Genomic DNA, 21917 nt, shown 5'->3' on the forward strand with positions numbered 1-21917 from the left:
AGACTTGAGGTTATTCCCCACCCTTTTCTCTACTTATCGCCTCCCATACATTTATCAATCACCACGGCAAGCTGTTCGAGTTGAACCTCGTATTATAATTCTTTTAAATTTTCTTCCTATTTTTAAATATTTTTATTTGGTTTTATTCTTTTTCAATGATTCAAATTCTTTTTAAGATTTATATATTCACTTTGAATTGTTGAAATTAAGTCCTGCACTGTATTCCACTCTTCGCCCGAAAAAACAAATGCCTACAAGACATTGCCTAGCAACAAATATACATAACTGCATATCACAAGTTCTATTTCATAACAAGTTATCCTTCAAGTTTTCATCTTGGAACAAGTCCTTTAACTCGTTATTGACCTTTAATACAACATTTTCGTACGTCTTCATATGTGAATGCAGCACAACAAGATTGTACAAGACCTGATCATGAACTTCAACTGGAATTGTTTTGGCACAAAATACTGTTGATCTATTTACTCTTTTGACTGTGATCATTGTGTTATGAACAACTGGAATTGCTTCGGCAAAAAATAGTGGTAATTATTCTATGTGATCATTGTATTATGTATTTTTAGAAATTTATGATTTAATTTTTGCTCTGCTTTGCTAATTGGCTGATGATGACACTTCAAATGTGTTGGAACCGGTCCCACATAAACAGGTTGCAACTTCTATTTGGTTCAACTTAATAACAGAGTATTGAAAAGGTGGATTCTTTCTTCTATATAATATTTTATATACTGGTCAACTTATAACAAAAATGCTTGTCAATAGACACTAAGATCTAACACTACAAAACTGTAACTTTGCCTGAAACCACTTATGCTTGTAAAACCTTGTTCCAAATTAAAAATGAAAGAAGAACTGATCAGCTCCCCAAAACTAAAAGAAGAATTATTAGAACTTGCATAAATAAAAAGTACCAGGATAAAGGAGTCTGGAGATTCCTTCCCAATGAAACTGTCTATCGAGAGATTGATCCAGTTACCAGCACGATGAAGAAGAAAAGAATCTCTTATTTCTTTCACATCTTACGATTACCAGAAAACAGGATTTTTTGACAACATTGGATCAAAGAAATTCAAGAAAATCTCCAAACAGCTGGACAGATGCAGAGAAAAAGAATAAAATTACCACCCTTCTTAAAGAATCTCGAATTTTCAACTGAAATGATGCAGAGAAGGCCTGTAGAGAACCTGCGATCAGACCGAATGAAGAAGTAGTAGGCAGTACAGTACAACCTTCAAAGAAAAAGTGGTCCAATGTGGCCAATAAAGCCTCAACTCACCATATCGTATAATCCTGCTTGTAGTCGGGCCCACCACTGTAGCCAGGAAGCCACGACAGCGTGACGGCAATCTCGCTCGCGTTGCCGGTGACGTTGTAGGGAGCGTGCGGCTGCGTTCCTTCCACTACCAGCTGAGTGGCGGTCACGATGGTCGCAACTTCATTGGACGCCACGCACTGGTAAAAACCAAAGTCCGTCCGTCGCAGTCCTTCTATGGTGATGTTGCCACCCGACACTCGAACACGGCTCCTCTGCAGAGGGGATCCGTCCCGCTGCCCCGGCAACAGAGAGAAGGGTACACACACTAGGGCTAGTGTCAAATCAGGGCAAGGGCACCTTTTCGCTGTTTATCCATTTCTCCTGAAGAAACTGCAAAGCTCAACAACAACTGGGATTAATGAGGAGAACACGTTTCTTTCAGAGTGACCGCACTGCAAGTGAGTGTGAGGCTACACGCTCAGTGATAGTGCTAGTGAGTGATAAAGTGTGTGCATGTCATTCATATTGGTGTTTAGTGTTTATTTGTAGTATGATGGCCTCAGTTCCTAAAAGGGAGCTGTGCACCCTGCTGAGTTAACGAGTTCTAAGTGATCCTCCTTTGGTGTGGAGATGTTGCAAAAACATCTTTCTTCAGCTTTTACCCTTTCTTCGTGTTGAGTGCAGTAGACGACTTAGCAACAGTAGACGTAGTAAATCCTATAAGCCGCTAATAGACACCGGGCTGCCTGTTGGGGAGTAGTGGGAGGTCATCAGTGTTGCCAATTCAGCGGATTTTCCGCTAAATTTGACAGAATTTTAAATGGAACAGCGGAAACATTTTCCGTTTAGCGGACAGCGGATTTTTGGCGGATTTCCAAACTTCTATTAACGGATTTCAGTGGATTGGTTCTGTAACAAAATCATCTTTATCATAAGGAGAAAATTACTAACCCGTTAGTGAAATGAATTTATGCTGCATACTGCATATGTCCCATCAGTCTTCTTTGCTCATCACTGTCAAAGACCTATATTATAGGCTACTATATAGACTGGTGGAAAGTTGAAAGCTGCTCCGCCATGTTCTCTGGTGGCAGAAAGGAATAAATGTTCACGTATAAAACGATATATTTCTTTCCGTCTATTCGTGCAGTTAATTGCAGAGCACGTTTCCTTGTTGACAACTAACATCTCAAAAGTGCCTCCCAGGAAACATGGCGGACGTGCTGCAACTTTCCTCAGCTAGGAGCGCTGTATACCCCGCATATCCACTTCAGAGGATATACTATTGAAGAAGATGGTGTTGAATTAACTTTCCCTATAGAAATATGGTATTTTTTTCAATTCGGAAATCAGCGGAATTTAGCGGATTTTCATCCAAAATTTAGTGGAGAAAAGATTTTTGGGTTGGCAACACTGGAGGTCGTCATGTTTTGTCCTCAAGTATAATTGATATTAGTGATAGTTATTGTACATGAAGTAGTTTCACAGGCATCCAGTAGATTATATGTTGAGGTTAGATTTTACTCCTTTTTGAATTTGGCTTGGAAGAAACAAGAAATAATAATAATAATAATAATAATAATAATAATAATAATAATAATAATAATAATAATAATAATAATAATAATAATAACTTTTTCAATTTAAATACCTGTGATTTTGTTGATAGAAGACATTCGTACAAGCATGGTATTTCCAAGAGCAATTTGCTGGTTCCACCTGTCATGAAGGAAATGAACATGAAAATCTATGGCCTGTTTCCACTCATTCCACCGGGTCAGGGATCGAATGAATGAAGCCCCCATCTAGCGGCGACGATAGGAATTGTGTTGGGTGCCGAAGCCTGTCGCACACCTCTGGGGCAAAGATTAATGACTGACAGATGAAATGAAGTGGTAATGAAGAATGTTGCTGGAATAAATGATGACAGTACCCAGAGAAGAACCTGTCCAACCTCCACTTTGCCTAGCACAAATCTCACGTGGAGTGACCGGGATTTGAAGCACAGAGGCTCTTATCACTTCTGGACGACCTTCTCAAGGACCTAGTTAAAGAGTAGTTCTTGCCTAATAATAATTCAGATGATGTATCTTCATGTGAAAGAAAAATAATTCAGTTTTTTCTGGAGAAGATTGTCTAAAAAAATCAAGGTGCCAGAATTTTGTCCCACAGGCAATCATAGTTCATAATAAAAATTGGGCTCCTTTAAGGTTACCAGCATGCTGCACATTACTAACAGGAAGAAAAAAATGTTCCTTGATTATGTGTCTGCAGTAAAAGCTGTACAAAATATACAGAAAATATAAAAGGAGTTTAATCCCACCAGCACTTTAAAAAGCATGATACATTTGTAAATTTTGTTTAAAGAAGGAAATTCCACTGATTATACAGTATTTCACTGGCAAAATAGTTGCATTGTTATCACTTATTATTGCTCTTTATATTCAAATATTGCATTGTTAGATACCGGTATGTTCAAGAACAAAGGGTAGGTATAGTAAGGAAAACAAAAATAATAATCAAGTGATTCTTGTATTCCAATAACTTATTTCTAGTTCTGAGTAGTTAGTTCAAGTCTCTGCAACCTCCATCTTTCAGCATTTAAGAGCAGTTTTAATTTCTGTTAGCTTGGAGGAAACAAGTTTGAAGAGATAAAAGAATGGCTGAGAGAGGCAGATGTAAGGAAGGATACCGTAGGTCGGTGAGAGGGAGCGGAAAGAAGGGAGTAGGAAGTAGGTTCTGCAGGCATCAGGAGAGGAGAGGATCAAATGACGAGAGTGGGTGCAGACATAAGGAGGAAAGGGAACCACGGTACAGTGTTATCCAGGAATTAGGTTAAGGCAGATATTGGGGTGAGGGTAAGGAGGAGGTGGTATTCTCCCACAATAACATAACACAAGCAGGAATAGGTACTAACGTGTGTGAGATCTAGTTACAACAGCACAGAAGAGGTTTCCTAAGCAGTGGGATGTTGACTGGTGGGTAATTGGGAATTTAAATGAGACTATGGAATGGGAATGTGGAAACTTGGGAGTGGGATTTGTAGATCTTAATAGCTGGGTGGAAGATAGTGATCTGGTATGTGTAAGTTAGGAGGTACATTCTTAGAAATGGGGTGGAGAAGGGAGCAGTGATGACAGTAGGCAACACAAGTCCTTATTATGTATGTAATGTTATGTAAATTTTATCTTGTCATCATTTTGGGTAAACAAAAACATTTAAAGAACTGAAGAATTTATGCAAAGTAAACTATTGTATGAAGCTTTCTTATTTAAAAGAATTATTATTCCATATTTAGGCCTATGAAGAAATGGACTATGAAGAAGATTTATGTTCTGTTACATTTCCTGATTTAAATTGTATTATTTTGTTAACTATGGAAAGGGATGTGGAAATTTTATACATGACTTGTGAGGCAGGGTGTATCACGTGTAAGTGGCCCTTCCTGTCGTTTTGTAATATCCGCGAAGATGAAAATTCTGCAGAAAGCATAATTCTAGAATATCATTGTCATTGGTCAAAAGTACAAGTGTTTTTATTGGCCAGTATATTAGGATTTTTAATAGGTGAATGTGGCAAACTGGAGTGTTGCTATTGGTCAGTTGTAATCACTCTATTTCCTGTTTGTGGCTCCTCGCGTGTGCGAGTCACTTTGTCCGCGTCTTTGAATTTGGATCACTACAGCAGGCGGGCGTGTTTAACGCCCGTCCCGCAATGGGTCGTCAGCCGCCAAAGCAAAACATGGAAACGTGACAAGTATCTTTCGATACGCAATATTAAATCAAATACAAGGGAACACTTATAGGCCTAAAAATGTCAACTAAGAAAGGATGGTGGAACGTGCGGGAAGCCCTACGAGGTCCATGGAACGTATGACGTTATGGCGGAGAAAAGACTTACAATAATACACCCAACAGACAAATAATTATTAAGGAAATGAACATACAATTATAAATGAATAAATAAATGAACTGCAGATTAACTGATACTTGAGATACAAAACAAAAGATGTGTAAGTGAAACAATTAAGGTCTTTGATCACGAACAAACCTTGACATAGAGATTCAGAATTTACTGAATGAAGGGAGGCAACCTCGAACGAAACAAAATTAATTACACAATTCAAGAAAGTGTTATCCTTTACTTACAATTACAACTAGATTTAGAAAAGAAGGTTTGCCTCTAAAAACAACACGTTGCAGACCAGCACAATCGCTAAGTCATATAAATGCTCTATTTTGGAAAATGTGGAAAACTGCGGCACACGAGATTAACTTCCACATAATTACTGAATTTACATTAAGTGAGAATAAGAATGCATTTAAATAGCATAAGGCAAAAAATGCGCTTACCTTTGGCGGCTGACGACCCATTGCGGGACGGGCGTTAAACACGCCCGCCTGCTGTAGTGATCCAAATTCAAAGACGCGGACAAAGTGACTCGCACACGCGAGGAGCCACAAACAGGAAATAGAGTGATTACAACTGACCAATAGCAACACTCCAGTTTGCCACATTCACCTATTAAAAATCCTAATATACTGGCCAATAAAAACACTTGTACTTTTGACCAGTGACAATGATATTCTAGAATTATGCTTTCTGCAGAATTTTCATCTTCGCGGATATTACAAAACGACAGGAAGGGCCACTTACACGTGCTACACCCTGCCTCACAAGTCATGTATAAAATTTCCACATCCCTTTCCATAGTTAACGAAATAATACAATTTAAATCAGGAAATGTAACAGAACATAAATCTTCTTCATAGTCCATTTCTTCATGGGCCTAAATATGGAATAATAATTCTTTTAAATAAGAAAGCTTCATACAATAGTTTACTTTGCATAAATTCTTCAGTTCTTTAAATGTTTTTGTTTACCCAAAATGATGACAAGATAAAATTTACATAACATTACATACATAATACGGACTTCTGTTGCTTCACTGATTTCTGCTCACCAACGGCCACAGGAAGCATGAAACCAAGTATGGATGACATAAAATTGTTAGTGTTAAACTGTAGAAGTATTGTAAAGAAACCAATATATATATATTTTTTTAAGTTGCTTTACGTCGCACCGACACAGATAAGTCTTATGGCGACGATAAAGAAACAAATAGAATTAAGTAATTTGGTAGACATATATTTACCAGATATTGTAGTAGGAATTGAATCATGACTGAGAAGTGAAATTATGAATGCGAACATTTTCTCATAGAACTGGAGTGTTTATCATAGAGAATGATAGGAGGGGAGTATTTGTAAGCTACAAAAATGTTAAAGATGAGAAACATGAAATTCTAGGTCTCTATTATCTCTAAAGACAATAGGCAACTTGATGTTTTTTGGAGTGTACAGACCTGGCAAGGCTGGCAATGGCTATGTGGGGAGTGACACAGAAAGGAACGTTAGTGTAGCATGATCTGAAGTTGTTAACTGGGAAGGGAATGTGAACAACAGGAAGCATGACCAACAAATGGTGAATAAGACAGGAGAGCTGAATCAAAAAGTGATGGAACCAACTAGAGGGAAGAAAATACTAGACGCTGTGCTGATAAAAGCAGATGAGCTCTGTAGAGAGAGCGAAGTGATCTTTGTCAGAGAAAGAAGGACTATTAGGCAATACCACATGGCTGATAAGAGAGGCATGGGGAAGGTTTTGAAAAGAAATTATGATCTAAGGAAAATGGTAAATAAAAATGTAAATAGCCTATGGGTTAGGTTTAAAGCAATTGTTGAGGAGTGTGAAAACAGAAGAAACAGAAGAAACCTCCAAAAAGGAGGTGCAGATTGGAAAGAAATAGAGTTAGAAATTGCTGTGGAAGTAAGGAGAAATTGAAGGAACTTATTAGGAAATTGAATCTAACAAAGAAGTCAGCTAAGGATAATATGATGGCAAGCATAACTGGCAGTCATACAAATTTTAGTGAAAAATGGAAGGGTATGTATAGGTATTTTAAGACAGAAACAGGTTCCAAGAAGGACATTCCAGGAATAATTAATGAACAAGGGGAGTGTGTTTGTGAAGATCTTCAAAAGGCAGGAGCATTCAGTCAGCAGTATGTAAAGATTGTTGGTTACAAGGATAATGTCCAAATAAAGGAAGAGACTAATGCTGAAGAAGTATTAAAATTTACATATGATAACAATGACATTTACAATAAGATACAAAAGTTGAAAACTAGAAAAGCAGCTGGAATTGATAAGATTTCTGGGGATACACTAAAGATAATGGGTTACGATATAGTACCATATCTGAAGTACTTATTTGATTATTTTTTGGTTAAAGGAGCTATACCAGATGAATGGAGAGTTGCTATAGTAGCCCCTGTGTATAAAGGAAAGGGTGATAGACATAAAGTTGAAAATTACAGGCCAGTCAGTTTGACATGAATTGCATGTAAGCTTTGGGAAGGTATTCTTTCTGATTATATTAGACATGTTTGCGAAATCAATAATAATATTAGACATGTTTGCGAAATTAATAACTGGTTCAATAGAAGGCAGTTCGGTGTTAGGAAAGGTTATTCCACTGAAGCTCAACTTGTAGGATTCCAGCAAGATATAGCAGATATCTTGAATTCAGGAGGTCAAATGGACTGTATCACAATATTGACCTGTCTAAAGCATTTGATACAGTAGATCAAATATTCGTGGTACGTCAAATGATGGAAAAATGCTATGAGCATAATATAGATCTACATATGTTGTTTGTAGATTTTAGACAAGAATTTGACAGTATATACAAGGATAAGCTATATGAATATATGGAGACAATAGAAATACCACTGAAACTGATTAGGATGTTCAGAATCACTTTAGGAGAAGTAACGGCAAAGGTGATGGTGGATGGAAGAATTGGAAATGAGTTTGCTCTTAATACAGGAGTCAGACAAGGTGATGCACTCTCAGCTACTTTGTTTAATCTGGCAATTAACCAAGTCCTTGAAAAAATAATGGATACCAGAAATATTGTATATAAATCTAAACAAATTTGTGCGTATGCATATGATGTAATGTTAATGGCCAGGAATGATAGATATTTGAAGGAAATGTTTCTTGAAATGGAGGAAGCAGCAAAACGGATAGGACTGGAGGGGAATGACAGTAAATCCAAGTATATGCATGTGACTGTTATAGAGGGCAGAAGAAGTCAAGATAAACTGACAATAAATGGGCATAATTTTGAGAATGCACAAAGTTTTGAGTATCTGCGAACCATGTTGCAAACAATAATAGAATATGTGAGGTGATACAACGTAGTATAATAGATGAAAACAGGGCGTATTATGCAAATGTTACATTATTCAAATCTTGTCTATTGTCTAAGTCTACAAAATTCAAAATATATAAGACCCTTATTAGACCTGTAGTGAGATATGACTCAGTAGCCTGGAACCTTTTAGTTGATGATCCAAATAAATTAAAAATATTTGAAAGAAAGATTATTAGACGAATGTATGGCCCAATTCAAGACCAGAATAAGGATAAGGACAAATGCTGAAATACAGAGCATAGTAGACCAGGAGGATATAGTTAAATTTATTAAGGCACAGAGACTGCGATGGCTTGGCCATGTGGAAAGAATGGAGGAAGATCGAATGCCAAGAAAAGTAGTTAAATCCTGAGAAGATAAAAGACGGCGACAAGGAAGGCCCCGTAATAGATGGAGCGATGAAGTTGAAGCCGATCTGAGGACAATGAACATCCGCCCATGGAGACAAGCCGCTCACGATCGAAGTAGATGGCGGACTATCGTAAAAGAGGCCAAGACTCGCACAGGGCTGTAGCGCCGGATAAGTAAGTAAGTAAGTAATTAAAGCATTTGATAGAGTGGATCATGGGAGACTACTGGCAAAAATGAGTGCAATTGGATGAAACAAAAGAGTGACTGAATGGGTTGCTATATTTCTAGAAAATAGATCTCAGAGAATTAGAGTAGGCGAAGCTTTATCTGACCCTGTAATAATTAAGACACAAATTCCTCAAGACAGTTTTATTGAACCTTTATGTTTTCTTATATATATATAAATGATATGAGTAAACAAATGGAATCAGAGATAAGGCTTTTTGCTGATGATGTTATTCTCTAGAGAGTAATAAATAAGTTACAAGATTGTGAGCAACTGCAATGTGACCTCGATAATGTTGTGAGATGGACAGCAGGCAATGGTATGTTGATAAGCAGGGTTAAAAGTCAGGTTGTGAGTTTCACAAATAGGAAAAGTCCTCTCAGTTTTAATTACTGCGTTGATGGGGTGAAAGTTCCTTTTGGGGATCATTGTAAGTATCTAGATGTTAATATAAGGAAAGTTCTTCATTGGGGTAATCACACAAATGGGATTGTAAATAAAGGGTACAGATCTCTGTACATGGTTATGAGGGTGTTTAGGGGTTGCAGTAAGGATATAAAGGAGAGGGCATATTAGTCTCTGGTAAGACCCCAACTAGAGTATGGTTCCTTTGTATGGGACCCTCACCAGGATTACCTGATTCAAGAACTGGAAAAAATCCAAAGAAAAGCAGCTCAATTTGTTCTGGGTGATTTCTGACAAAAGAGTAGCGGTTCAAAAATGTTGCAAAGTTTGGGATGGGAAGAAATGGGAGTAAGAAGATGAGCTGCTTGACTAAGTGGTATGATGATATAGATGTTGATTTCCATAGGGAACATCAAATATTTCTCCTGAATGAGTAAATTTATAATACCAATATAATAGTCCGTTATTGGACATTATAAATTTTCCAGCTAACTCATTCTTGGTTGCCTGAGTTTCGGCCTCGTGTACGAAGTTGGGCTCAGCAGTTGGTACTTAGCACACCCACCAAGAAGCATCGCTAGTACATATCAGATGTAAAGCTTTTCAGGCGTTTGCTATATTAACCAGCGTTTCATCTTAGGTCTGACACTAGACTCGTCAGAGTGGGATGTGTCAGACCTAAGACGAAACGCTGGTTAATATAGCAAACGCCTGAAAAGCTTTACATCTGATATGTTTTTGACATGCTCTATTGGTGAAAAATATCTAATTCCCTACATGGGAATTTAGAATTTTCCATTCGCTAGTACATACCGTGGAGGCCATTGCATATATTGGTATTATAAATTTACTCATTCAGGACAAATATTTCATGTTCCCTATGGGAATCAACATCTATATCATCTGATGGCCAGGCAAGCATCAATTTTTGGAAATGAAACAAAGTCTCTCATAGTGCATTGGCACTGCTGGTGGCTTCAAGTAACCTATGCAGTGGCCTACACGGTATGCAATAGCCATGCGCCTTGGTAGGTGTGCTAGGTACCAACTGATGAGCCCAACTTAGCACATGGGGGCGAAACGCTGGCAACTAGGAATGAGTTAGCTGGAAAATTTATAATGTCCAATAACGCACCGTTATATTGGTATTGTAAGTGGTATGTTCTGAGCCGTCAGCGGAGAGATGGCGTGGAATGACATTAGTAAACAAATAAGTTTGAGTGGCGTCTTTAAAAGTAGGAATGATCACAATATGAATGTAAAGTTGGAATTCAAGAGGACAAATTGGGGCAAATATTCATTTCCAATTTCTTTGAAATTGTTTAAAAAAAGGCTAGGAAAACACAGATAGGGAATCTGCCACTTTGTCTTTGTTATCACAGGTAAATTTCAGTAATTCATCACTATTAGTTGGCCGGCCCCGTGTTGTAGGGGTAGCGTGCCTGCCTCTTACCCGGAGGCCCCGGGTTCGATTCCCGGCCAGGTCAGGGATTTTTACTTGGACCTGAGGGCTCGTTCGTGGTCCACTCAGCCTACGTGATTAGAATTGAGGAGCTGTCTGACGGTGAAATAGCAGCCGCAGTCTAGAAAACCAAGAATAACGACCGAGAGGATTCGTTGTGCCGACCACATGACACCTCGTAATCTGCAGGTCTTCGGGCTGAACAGCGGTCGCTTCGTAGACCAAGGCCCTTCAAGGCCTGTAGTGCTATGGGGTTTGGTTTTGGTTTTTGATCACTATTAGTTGCCTCCTCTATCTAGACATTATCTTTATATCCAACTACGAGGGCGGTTTGAAAAGTTATCGGAATCACCACTAGATGTCAGTGCTAGAGCAACGAGGTTCCCGCGCAATAATCACACAGCCTTTGTGAGTGAACACGTGGCACGTCAGTACTCTAGCTGCAGGAGTGTGGTAGTGACGACTCTTTGTTGTTGTTTCCGCGTAGTGATGTGTGACAATGGAAAAGAATGAGATTCGAGCAGTGATTAAATACTTTGTAAAGAAAGGTATGAAAGCAAAGGAAATTCATGCCAACTTTCAGAACACACTGGGGGACTCTGCTCCTTCATTTTCAACTGTTGCCAAGTGGACCAGCGAGTTTAAATTTGGTCGGGAGAGCTCGGATGATGATCCGGGTAGTGGACGGCCAAAAAGTGTTACGACACCAGAATTTATCACAAAAGTGCATAAAATGGTCATGGAGGATCGTCGACTGAAAGTGCGGGAGATTGCTGAAGCTGTAGGGATGTCTTCTGAACGGGTATATTATATTTTAACCGAAGAATTGGGTATGAAAAAATTATCCGCAAGATGGGTGCCGGGGCTCTTGACATTGGACAATAAAGGCACCAGATTGGAAATGTCCGAACAAAGTCCGGCCCGTTTTCAGTGCAATCAACAAGATTTTTTGCGCCGGTTTGTGACTACAGATGAAACTTGGGTCCACTACTATACTCCAGAGACAAAACAGCAGTCAAAGCAGTGGAAACATGCTGATTCACCACCACCAAAGAAAGCAAAGGCAGTGCGTTCGGCCGGAAAGGTGATGGCCTCAGTTTTCTGGGATGCAAAAGGCATTCTGCTGATATATTATCTTCCCACTGGCAAAACAATTATGGGGCAATAGTATGCAAACCTCCTAGACCAACTACAGGAAAAGATACGCGAAACAAGGCATGGTTTGGCAATGAAAAAGGTCATCTTTCACCAGGACAATGCTCCACCGCACACAAGTGTTATTGCCATGGGAGAACTTCATGAACTGGGGTACGAATTGTTGCCACATCCACCTTATTCACCTGATTTCACATCATCAGACTTTCATCTATTCCCCAAGCTGAAAATTTTCCTCGGTGGATTGAGATTTTCTACAAGGGAAGAACTGACAGCCGAATGGGAGAGGTATTTTTCAGGCCTGGAGGAATCTCATTTTCGAGATGGGATCAAGGCATTGGAACATCGCTGGACTAAATGCATTAGTCTACAGGGAGACTATGTTGAAAAATAAAAGCAGTTCCACCGAGGTAAGATACTTAATTCTAGTACATTCCGAGAACTTTTCAAACGACCTACGTACCTTTAGGCGACTGCCCTAAATGCAGATCAGTATTGATTGATTGATATGTACCTTTGAAAGTGGTGTATGTATGTTGGGTTTTCAGACCGAAGGCAGGTTTGATCCACCACAGCTCCGCCAACAGCTGTCATAAACAGCCTAGGCATCACTGAAGAGGCATACTAGAGAAATGAGGAGTGAGGTAGTTTCCTGTTGCTTTCCTCGCTGAGCCAGAAGTTGCTACTACATATCAGTCTGCCAAGCCCACTGAAATGCATGCACCAACTGACCCTATGAGCGATATTTTCACACCATTCATAGGAGGAACTGGCTGCATAAGGAATGGTATCACTAGAATCGCTCATACCTCAGTCACTTTCATATTGTCAAAGCCAAGGATGACAGCCCATACCAGAAGAGACAGTGCACTGAGAACACTAGGTCTTGCCAGCAAAGGCATTTGAAAGTGGTAAGGACCTAGTATATTATAAGAGAGAAATAAATAGATTAAGAAGGAAGTGCAGAGTAGAAAGAAATAGAGCGGGAGTAAGGAGAGACTAAAGGAGCTCATCAGTGAAAAAGGCAGCCAACGATAATATTATGGGAGCAATGGAATGGAAGAGTTGCAGTCAGCTTGACAGGTGTTGTTTGTAAGCTCGCATTATATTAGACATGTTTTGATAGAAGGCAACAAGATATAGCAGATATTTTAGTGGACTGTATCGCTATTGACCTATGTGAGGCTTTTGATAGTGACGAAAATGAGGGACTAGACAAAGAGTGGTTGAAAGGGTTGCTATATTTCTAGTATACATAACTCAGAGAATTAGATTGGGTGAAGTGTTGTCGGGTGGGGGTGGGGGGGGGGGTCCCTTTATGTTTTCTTATATATAAAGGATATGAGCAAAGAGCTGGAATCACAGGGCAAGTTGGAGGATTGTGAGCGGAAAGGTCTTCTAAGTTTTAATTGTGTTGATGCTGTGTAAGTTTCTAGGTGTTAATAGAAGGAACGAGGTTGTTAAGAAAGGTTACGGATCTCTTCACATGGTTATGATAGTGTTCTAGTTCCTGCACTCGAAACAAGAAAGAAAGCAGCACAATTTGTTCTGGATGATTTCTGACAAAGCAGAAGTGTTACAAAAATGTTGCCAACTTTGGTCTGTGAATAAGGAACAAGGAGACGAGATGTTCAACCAATGTCTAATATAACAGTTGCGAAGCTCTGATGATATTTTTCATCCGAGACGACTACAGCTCTCCAAGCGACGAGGTAGAGGCAACTTGCTAGCAGACAACAGGGAACGAATTACCACCACAGTCTAAAATAGTCATAACTTCTGAACCATTCATGCAAATAATGTCCTGACAAGGATATTGTAATTCTTATGAAATAGTGGAGGAGGTCAAACAATTTATTTCGATGAGGAGTTCGAGGATAATATCAAAATATTTATTTAATCTTAAGGAGTTATTTTTCTTTACCGCGGACTATAACATAAATCGCTTTTAGAGGGCAACCATTTTGAAATAAGTACATACCATCACAGACTTCTTTGTAGAGGTTTCTATGCTCTACAATTTGTAATCTTACACTTGGGGTCTATCATTGATGGTTCAGGCAGCGTAAAAGTGACCGACCGACATCGAACCTGCCAAGTTGGTCCAAGAAGGCCAGTGCTCTACCATGGTGGGTCACTTGCTTTCTTAGCTTATGCTGCTTAAACCGTCAACGATAGACCCCAACTGTAAGCATACAAATTGTAGAGCATAAACCCTCTACAAAAAGTCCGGGATGGTATATACCTATTTCGAACCGGTTGGCCTCTAGAAGTGATTTTATGTTATAGACCGCGGTGAAAAAACATAAGTCCTTAGGATTAAATTTTTTTAAATATTATCCTCGAACTCCTCATCGAAATAAATCGTTTGACCTCGTCCACTATTTCACAAGGATTACAATATCCTTGTCAGGACATTATTTGCATGAATGGTTCAGAAGTTATGACTGTTTTAGACTGTAGTGGTAATTTGTTCCGTATATATATATAGAAATAATATGAATCACCACCTTATCAATACACTATTTTATTTACTACCAAACTGGTAAATAGGATCAATACTGGTTTCGACCCCTAAGGGGTCATCCTCAGTTGACACATATAAATATCTATAAAAACATCACATATAATAGTTAAAGTTTAAAATTGATGTGTCGTTAGTATACTGGTAAGTACATATGCATGTATTATGGAATTTATAAGTTTGTTCTATTAGAGCTATTATGTAGATTTTCTGTTTCTTTGTAAACAGTATCAAAAGTATTGTATTGGATGTGGTTCATCCATTTGACAAAATGCTAGTGGATTGAATATGTACATTTGCTGATAGGTACATGCTATTCTATTTTACAATTTTTGTTTTACATAATATGGGGTAAAATTATTACATTTGCACATATATGGTGATATTAGGTACAATGTAGGGTGTTAAAGATGTACTATTTGAATTTTCAGTATCCTGATTACATTTCATGTAGTGGTTGTAAGGTTTACTGATTCACTTGTTTAGTTCAGTTAAATACATAATGACCTTGTTGGTTTGAATTCTTATGATTAAAATATTGGTATGTAATACCTAGTTAACATGAATCCTTAATATTAATATATAAGTTTGTAGCACCTCTTATTCCCGTTTTCAGTCTTAAAATAGAATTGTGTCTTGACACTTTATTTTGTTAGACATATAAAAGTCTTGTTAAAATAAAACTTTGGGGCTAAAACCGGTATGAAATACCTATCTAAAATACATTAGATAATGGTATTGATATGTGGTGCTATGTGCATATTCAAAAAATCTAAATGAAATATAAATATAAATTGGTGACAGTACTGTAGGTTGTTGTGTTGTAGTTAACGGCTGGTCCATTAAAAATATATATGTTTACTTGAATAGGATCGATCACATGCTGTACGTGTTACGAGTGAAATTGCATAATATATTATAGTAATAATTGGTAATTTTGTAGGATACTGCTGTTGTAGTTGGAAATCTTGAATATCATTGAGAAAATGTTCTCATCTTGTCGCATGTCGAATACAGGTTGAGTAGGTCACCATTAAGAGATGAAGTGCATATTGGATGTCGTATATCTAAATTAGGTTGTATGTTGGTTGTCTCGTGGAGACGTGTTGTGAATTAATATATCTGTAAGTAGAAATAATAAGTGTGTGAGATAATGTATCGAAAGAATGTAGTGGCAAGTATATATCGTATTACTTACGTTAGCTGTTGGAATCGTGTGCTCTGTATGGCTGTCTGTTGAGATCTGTAGCGTGTTGCTCTGAGCCTCAGAGGCTACAGATCTCAACAGACAGCCATACAGAGCACACGATCCCAACAGCTAACGTAAGTAATACGATATATACTTGCCACTACATTCTTTCGATACATTATCTCACACACTTATTATTTCTACTTACAGATATATTAATTCACAACACGTCTCCACGAGACAACCAACATACAACCTAATTTAGATATACGACATCCAATATGCACTTCATCTCTTAATGGTGACCTACTCAACCTGTATTCGACATGCGACAAGATGAGAACATTTTCTCAATGATATTCAAGATTTCCAACTACAACAGCAGTATCCTACAAAATTACCAATTATTACTATAATATATTATGCAATTTCACTCGTAACGCGTACAGCATGTGATCGATCCTATTCAAGTAAACATATATATTTTTAATGGACCAGCCGTTAACTACAACACAACAACCTACAGTACTGTCACCAATTTATATTTATATTTCATTTAGATTTTTTGAATATGCACATAGCACCACATATCAATACCATTATCTAATGTATTTTAGATAGGTATTTCATACCGGTTTTAGCCCCAAAGTTTTATTTTAACAAGACTTTTATATGTCTAACAAAATAAAGTGTCAAGACACAATTCTATTTTAAGACTGAAAACGGGAATAAGAGGTGCTACAAACTTATATATTAATATTAAGGATTCATGTTAACTAGGTATTACATACCAATATTTTAATCATAAGAATTCAAACCAACAAGGTCATTATGTATTTAACTGAACTAAACAAGTGAATCAGTAAACCTTACAACCACTACATGAAATGTAATCAGGATACTGAAAATTCAAATAGTACATCTTTAACACCCTACATTGTACCTAATATCACCATATATGTGCAAATGTAATAATTTTACCCCATATTATGTAAAACAAAAATTGTAAAATAGAATAGCATGTACCTATCAGCAAATGTACATATTCAATCCACTAGCATTTTGTCAAATGGATGAACCACATCCAATACAATACTTTTGATACTGTTTACAAAGAAACAGAAAATCTACATAATAGCTCTAATAGAACAAACTTATAAATTCCATAATACATGCATATGTACTTACCAGTATACTAACGACACATCAATTTTAAACTTTAACTATTATATGTGATGTTTTTATAGATATTTATATGTGTCAACTGAGGATGACCCCTTAGGGGTCGAAACCGGTATTGATCCTATTTACCAGTTTGGTAGTAAATAAAATAGTGTATTGATAAGGTGGTGATTCATATTATTTCTATATAGTGATACCAATCAATACGGACATGAAGCTTATAAATAATAATTTGTTCCGTGTCGCTCCAGCTGTCAAGTGGATGAACCTTCCTCTTATTAGAGCTTCGTGACTGTAGTATGTTTCAAGCTGTCAATAGGTCATCTAGAAATTAAGTTTCCCTATTTCGCTTCTTGTAAAGTAAACGTATTTAGCTGGGAAGTATAAGCATGCGCGACAGATCTACGACCTGGTGTCAGTAGCACAGCAGCAGTGGTTAGTATTCTTTGTCCCACCGCCTGCGAGATTCGTTCTGTGATAAAGTGCAGATCAAAACTGATGGTCAACCATGTCAGGTCTAGGGGCCGAAGGTGACAGTGCGTTCCAGAAGGTCGTCCACAATGAAGAGCTTCGCGGGCGACCCTGTGAACCTGAGGCACTACGGTGTTGAACGCCATGTGTTTTTTTCATCAGAGGTCAGCACAATCAGATTGCTACAGCCCCAGTGGAAGGGGGACAGATTCAGTGAGTTCTGAGACTTGGACGAGCGTGGGTAACGGTATTGTGTTTGTGCACTACAACATGGACCACGGCGTCCTAATGTGGCGCCAGTGACGAGCGCGGGTAACGGTATTGTGTTTGTGCACTACAACATGGACCACGGCGTACTAATGTGGCGTCAGTGACGACCGCGGGTAACGGTATTGTGTTTGTGCACTACAACATGGACCACGGCGTCCTAATGTGGCGTCAGTGACGAGCGTGGGTAACGGTATTGTGTTTGTGCGCCACAACATGGACCACGGCGTCCTAATGTGGCATCAGTGACGACCGCGGGTAACGGTATTGTGTTTGTGCGCCACAACATGGACCACGGCGTCCTAATGTGGCGTCAGTGACGAGCGTGGGTAACGGTATTGTGTTTGTGCGCCACAACATGGACCACGGCGTCCTAATGTGGCGTCAGTGATGACCGCGGGTAACGGTATTGTGTTTGTGCGCCACAACATGGACCACGGCGTCCTAATGTGGCGCCAGTGACGAGCGGGGGTAACGGTATTGTGTTTGTGCACTACAACATGGACCACGGCGTCCTAATGTGGCGCCAGTGACGACCGCGGGTAACGGTATTGTGTTTGTGCGCCACAACATGGACCACGGCGTCCTAATGTGGCGTCAGTGACGAGCGGGGGTAACGGTATTGTGTTTGTGCGCTACAACATGGACCACGGCGTCCTAATGTGGCGCCAGTGACAAGCGGGGGTAACGGTATTGTGTTTGTGCACTACAACATGAACCACGGCGTCCTAATGTGGCGCCAGTGACGAGCGCGGGTAACGGTATTGTGTTTGTGCGCCACAACATGGACCACGGCGTCCTAATGTGGCGCCAGTGACGACCGCGGGTAACGGTATTGTGTTTGTGCACTACAACATGGACCACGGCGTCCTAATGTGGCGCCAGTGACGAGCGCGGGTAACGGTATTGTGTTTGTGCGCCACAACATGGACCACGGCGTCCTAATGTGGCGCCAGTGATGACCGCGGGTAACGGTATTGTGTTTGTGCGCCACAACATGGACCACGGCGTCCTAATGTGGCGCCAGTGACGAGCGTGGGTAACGGTATTGTGTTTGTGCGCCACAACATGGACCACGGCGTCCTAATGTGGCGTCAGTGACGAGCGGGGGTAACGGTATTGTGTTTGTGCACTACAACATGAACCACGGCGTCCTAATGTGGCGTCAGTGACGACCGCGGGTAACGGTATTGTGTTTGTGCACTACAACATGAACCACGGCGTCCTAATGTGGCGCCAGTGACGAGCGTGGGTAACGGTATTGTGTTTGTGCGCCACAACATGGACCACGGCGTCCTAATGTGGCGTCAGTAAGTACCGAGACTTGGACAAGCGCGGGTAACGGTATTGTGTTTGTGCGCCACAACATGGACCACGGCGTCCTAATGTGGCGTCAGTGACGAGCGGGGGTAACGGTATTGTGTTTGTGCGCCACAACATGGACCACGGCATCCTAATGTGGCGTCAGTGACGAGCGGGTGTAACGGTATTGTGTTTGTGCGCCACAACATGGACCACGGCGTCCTAATGTGGCGTCAGTGACGAGCGTGGGTAACGGTATTGTGTTTGTGCGCCACAACATGGACCACGGCGTCCTAATGTGGCGTCAGTGACGACCGCGGGTAACGGTATTGTGTTTGTGCGCCACAACATGGACCACGGCGTCCTAATGTGGCGTCAGTGACGACCGCGGGTAACGGTATTGTGTTTGTGCGCCACAACATGGACCACGGCGTCCTAATGTGGCGTCAGTGACGACCGCGGGTAACGGTATTGTGTTTGTGCGCCACAACATGGACCACGGCGTCCTAATGTGGCGTCAGTGACGAGCGGGGGTAACGGTATTGTGTTTGTGCGCCACAACATGGACCACGGCGTCCTAATGTATATTCTGTACAGTGTAAATAGTTTTGTGAATAAATGAAGTATGTAATCTACATTATGTTGGCCTTCCCTTTGCACTTAATGAAGTACATTTTGTGGACTGTGGGAAGAGCTAGGCCTCGTTCAACACGAGTAAGCAACTCGAAAACGAGACCAAACATTTTGGTCCTCCAGTGCCCGATGTGATTCAGTGACGATATTACATCTCATAATCTGCGCATTTAGGCCTATTAGTGATTACAGTTTATTTACAAGATTTTACATTTGTGTAAAGTACGAATGTGTTCGCTTTACCGCCAAACGTAACAACCACCCACGTGCTAGGTACTGCGCAGTCAAGTACAAATGAGTGACTTCAACTAACTTACAGCAGATAAGAGCCTACTTCATATAACATACTGTACTGAACGTTCTTCTTCTTATGACGCCGCCTCCCTCTAAAGGTTGGTGATCCAATTGATTATGATTACACATGAAATGGCAGCACGGGAGATTTCTATCGATGTATTTCCATACAACCACTGCAAGTCTTTCAGCCAGGAATTTCTCCATCTTCCCACAGATCTTTTCCCAGCAATGTTCCCCTGAATGATCAGTTGGAGAAGTTCATATCGTTCACCTCTCATGTGTGTTCTACGCAAGCTATTCAGAGTATTCTTCTGTATAAGTACATTTCAAAAGACTCAATCCGCTTCTCCAATAAAGGGCTGAGCGTCCACCCTTTGAAACCATACAGAAGGACAGGAAAGACATAACAACATAGCATTCGAACTCTGAGCTGGAAGTTGAGTTCTCGGCTGGTGAATAAGGTCCTCATTGTATTGAACATATGTTTTGCTTGTCCAATTCTGGATAAGATTTCACATTTTGAATCACAATGCTGGTTCACTAGAGTTGCAAGATAATTGATGGAAGATACTTGTTGGACGATGTTGTTGTTGATGTAATGGGAGGCCTGTTTTGGTGTTTTCGAGAATACAATCAGCTTGGTCTTGTTAATTTTTAAGGATAAACCGTAGGTTTCCCTGGTCCTCATGAGGTTGTTTATAATGATTTGAAGATCACTAGGTTTGCTGGCTAACACAATTGTGTCATCAGCAAATCAGATGGTATTAATGACATGGCCATTTATCTTGATACCTAGATTAACATCTTCCATTGCCTCTCTGAACACAGCTTCAGAGTAGATGATATAAAGGACTGGGGACAAGACACATCCCTGGCAGACGCCTCTTCATAAGCTATGTCCTCAATAGTAGTTCCTTCTATTTTGACCTCTGCCATTTGATTCCAGTACAGATGGGAAATGATACAAAGATCACCAACATCTACACCAGTAGATTTTAAAATCTCAACAAGTTTTGCATGAGATATGCAATCAAAAGCTTTTCAGTAGTTGATGGAACAAGTGTGCACATCTACATTCGTATCTAGGCATCTCTGGGTCAAAACATTCAAGGAAAAAAGAGCCTTGCGAGTATCCAGTCCATTCCTAAAGCCAAACTGAGTATGTCCAACTTGGTGTTCGCATTTGAGATAGATTTGAGTGTGGATGATACGCAGCACATGGGACATTAGGCTGATCATACGATAGTCATCACAATGATATGCACTAGCCCTTTTAGGTATGGTGACAAAAGTAGATCTTAGCCAGTCAGATGGAATTCGACCAGATTTATATATTGCGTTGAATAATGTAGTTAGCAGCTCTAGTCCTCTGCCATGGCCTTCAGCAATGAGTTTGAGAGTTTCTGCATGAATCTTGTCCGGACCTACAGCTTTTCCATTTTTCTGGAGTTTGATTGCATACAGTATTTCCTCATGGGTTATATTTGGAATTGTTTTGCTGCATTTGCCAATAAAAGGTGGTTTGTCTGGCCTTGCATCACTAAATAGGTTTTCTACATATTCTTTCCAACACTTCAACTTGTCTTCGACTCCTACCAAAATGGTGTCATTGGCATCCTTCAGTATAGCTTTACATGGCCTGTGATATTTCCCTATAAGTTCCTTGATCTTCTTGTGGAGATTAAACAAGTCATGTTTCTCTTGGAAAAAGTTCTATTTCTCTGCATCTCTCTACAAGCCATAGTTCTTTTTCTTCCCTACACTTCCTCCTCACTGTCCTGTTTAGTTCTTGGTATTGGACTTTACTTACATTTTTCACTTTACGTCTTTGGTCCATAAGCTGTAGAATATCTTGTCATCCATGGCTTTTTTTTTGTGAACTGTTCGAATGTCCTA

General features: G+C 39.8%; 1 protein-coding gene across 9 annotated transcripts in view; it reads right to left on the minus strand.

Annotated features, from left to right (window-relative positions):
- Positions 1-21917, minus strand: part of LOC136881194 (protein turtle) — an 850346-nt gene that overhangs the window by 194616 nt on the left and 633813 nt on the right. For all 9 annotated transcript variants that reach the window (XM_067153896.2, XM_067153892.2, XM_067153894.2 and 6 more), the window contains exon 11: positions 1298-1569. In XM_067153896.2, the coding sequence (XP_067009997.2) occupies positions 1298-1569 (272 nt within the window). The remainder of the gene's footprint in view (positions 1-1297; positions 1570-21917) is intronic.

The sequence above is a fragment of the Anabrus simplex genome, chromosome 9 (assembly GCF_040414725.1).
Source record: "Anabrus simplex isolate iqAnaSimp1 chromosome 9, ASM4041472v1, whole genome shotgun sequence".
Classification (NCBI taxonomy): Eukaryota; Metazoa; Arthropoda; class Insecta; order Orthoptera; family Tettigoniidae; genus Anabrus; species Anabrus simplex.